The 2,015-nt window shown below is 34.3% G+C and overlaps 1 protein-coding gene across 4 annotated transcripts in view; it reads right to left on the bottom strand.

Annotated features, from left to right (window-relative positions):
* The window catches only part of TEC (tec protein tyrosine kinase), a 137,836-nt gene that overhangs the window by 30,551 nt on the left and 105,270 nt on the right, over positions 1–2,015 (bottom strand). For 3 of the 4 annotated variants that reach the window (XM_011362667.2, XM_023532124.1, XM_023532123.1), the window contains 2 exons: positions 1,390–1,471; positions 590–718 (listed from right to left, as the gene is read on the bottom strand). In XM_011362667.2, the coding sequence (XP_011360969.1) occupies positions 590–718; positions 1,390–1,471 (211 nt within the window). The remainder of the gene's footprint in view (positions 1–589; positions 719–1,389; positions 1,472–2,015) is intronic. The other variant, XM_023532125.1, reaches the window with a different exon arrangement.

Here is a 2,015-nt window from a genome sequence, read left to right as displayed (position 1 = left end):
GGGGGTGGCAGAGTAGGAGAAATAGAGATGTTGGTCAAAGAGTACAAACTTTCAGTTATAATATGCATGAGGTCTGAGGATCCAATGTATAACATGCCTATAGTTGATACCACTAGAGTGTATAAATAAAATTTACTAAGAGAGTACAACTTAAATGTTTACACACATGTGAGATGATGGACATGTTAACTCAGTGGGAGAATATTTTCATTATGCATGAGTATATCAAATAATATCTTAAGATTTTATTTGTCCTTTACACCTCAAAATAGTTGAAAAATGTGAAAAAAAACCCTACTGATGGTGCCATATTAGGCTCACACTTTTAATAGTCATTTTTATCAAGCTTCTACATTGTGATAAAGGGTCCCTAAAATCGATTAGACCTTTCGATTCCATGAGATGGTCCCACTGCTAACTAAATATAATTATTCTTACAAAATACACCTGCCCAATATTTACACTGTGCTAGAAAGTTTGAAGGCCATACTTAACCAACATCGAAATCAAAATCATCTCACTTTCTCACTATACCAATAATATGTACATCCTGAGCACAATATAATTACAGAATAAAACAAATACTTACTACTCTCAAAAAGATTATATTTTTCACATCCAGGTGCCAGTTTTTCAGTTTGTCGGCAACACTGATAACTTCCATCTGCCCAAAATTTAGGATGATATTTAATCATAATATTATTGTTGTTCTTGATTTCTGTAATTCACAGATACATTAAATGAGCAGTGAAATAAAACAGAGATAAAAGAATGTTTAGTAACACTGTCAATTATTCTTGATTTCTCAGATATCGTATTTATTATGAGAACACCTTCATAACATCAGACAACCCAGCATTCAGAAAATCCATACGGTTCTCTTTCACCTTCTTTTTATGGCGAAGCACCCTTGTTAGCAGAAGTAATCTCTGCGACACTGTGATGGATAAACACAAATGTCAGCCCACCACCAGTTCGTTCTGCAGAAGCAGCAATGAGGACTGTGCAGGACAAATCACCCATCTAAACTTTTTATGCACAAGTCAATTAATCCACATCGAATGTTGACTACATAGGCAATTTCTTAGAAAATACTAAATCCCATTATCATAAAAGCCCAATGCTTTATCTTCTTCAAATGTGTTATGCATTAAATGAAAGCACGCTTTTCTTAGAAACTATGTAAATGTCACTAAAAAGGAATCAGATTATAAAAAAAGAAGTTATCTTCAATCTGTATCGCTTAGAGTAACAGACTGTCCTTGGAGAAACACTTATTGTAGATTAAAAGATTATAAATGTGTGATATAGTATCTGTGTTTCTGTTTTAATAGCAATGTTATACCCTAAAATTATGTACAGATTAATATTTCATTACAGGAGTTTTACCTTCTTTTAACTTCTTCACCCACTGGTCCCTGCTTTGTGCACTAGGTGCAAAAATGTAAAGTGTGTTAGCATCGTGAACAACCTAAAATAAAACATAAGATGGAATCAGTGAGAACTAGTACTTCTTTCTGGCACAGAGCCCTCAGTACCACAGACACCAACAAATGGTTCCGAAATGACTGAATAAAAGTCAATTACTTCAGATTCAAAGAACCTAGATTCTTGTCTTACAAAATCACATCCATTTCTTCATGTCTGCATCGAGTAGGTTATACATTTTGCAAAGGACTATGTTTTATAGAAGAAAAAAATACACAGAGGCTGGGATGCTTCACTAATCTGGTTATTTCTTGTGACCTAACTAAAGTTCCTTAGGTAAACTTGGTATAACGGAGATTATTCTAATCCAGTATTTTTTTTTAATAACATTTTAAATAAATGGACTACTCTTTCAGCTTCATTCCTATACCTTTCTTTTGTCACTACAAACAATTGCCGAAGCTATTAAGCCCTGACTATCCTACTCCATGCTATGTGCTTACATTCACTTAGTGACTCCCACCACTAAGATATTAGCATTTTATCGAGGAGACTGAGGGCAAGCCACAGACCCTCCACTCCTGTAG

The sequence above is a fragment of the Pteropus vampyrus genome, unplaced genomic scaffold (genome assembly GCF_000151845.1).
Source record: "Pteropus vampyrus isolate Shadow unplaced genomic scaffold, Pvam_2.0 Scaffold77, whole genome shotgun sequence".
Classification (NCBI taxonomy): domain Eukaryota; kingdom Metazoa; phylum Chordata; class Mammalia; order Chiroptera; family Pteropodidae; genus Pteropus; species Pteropus vampyrus.
Note: the sequence above shows the minus strand (reverse complement) of the source record. Positions and strands in the feature narration are given on the sequence as shown.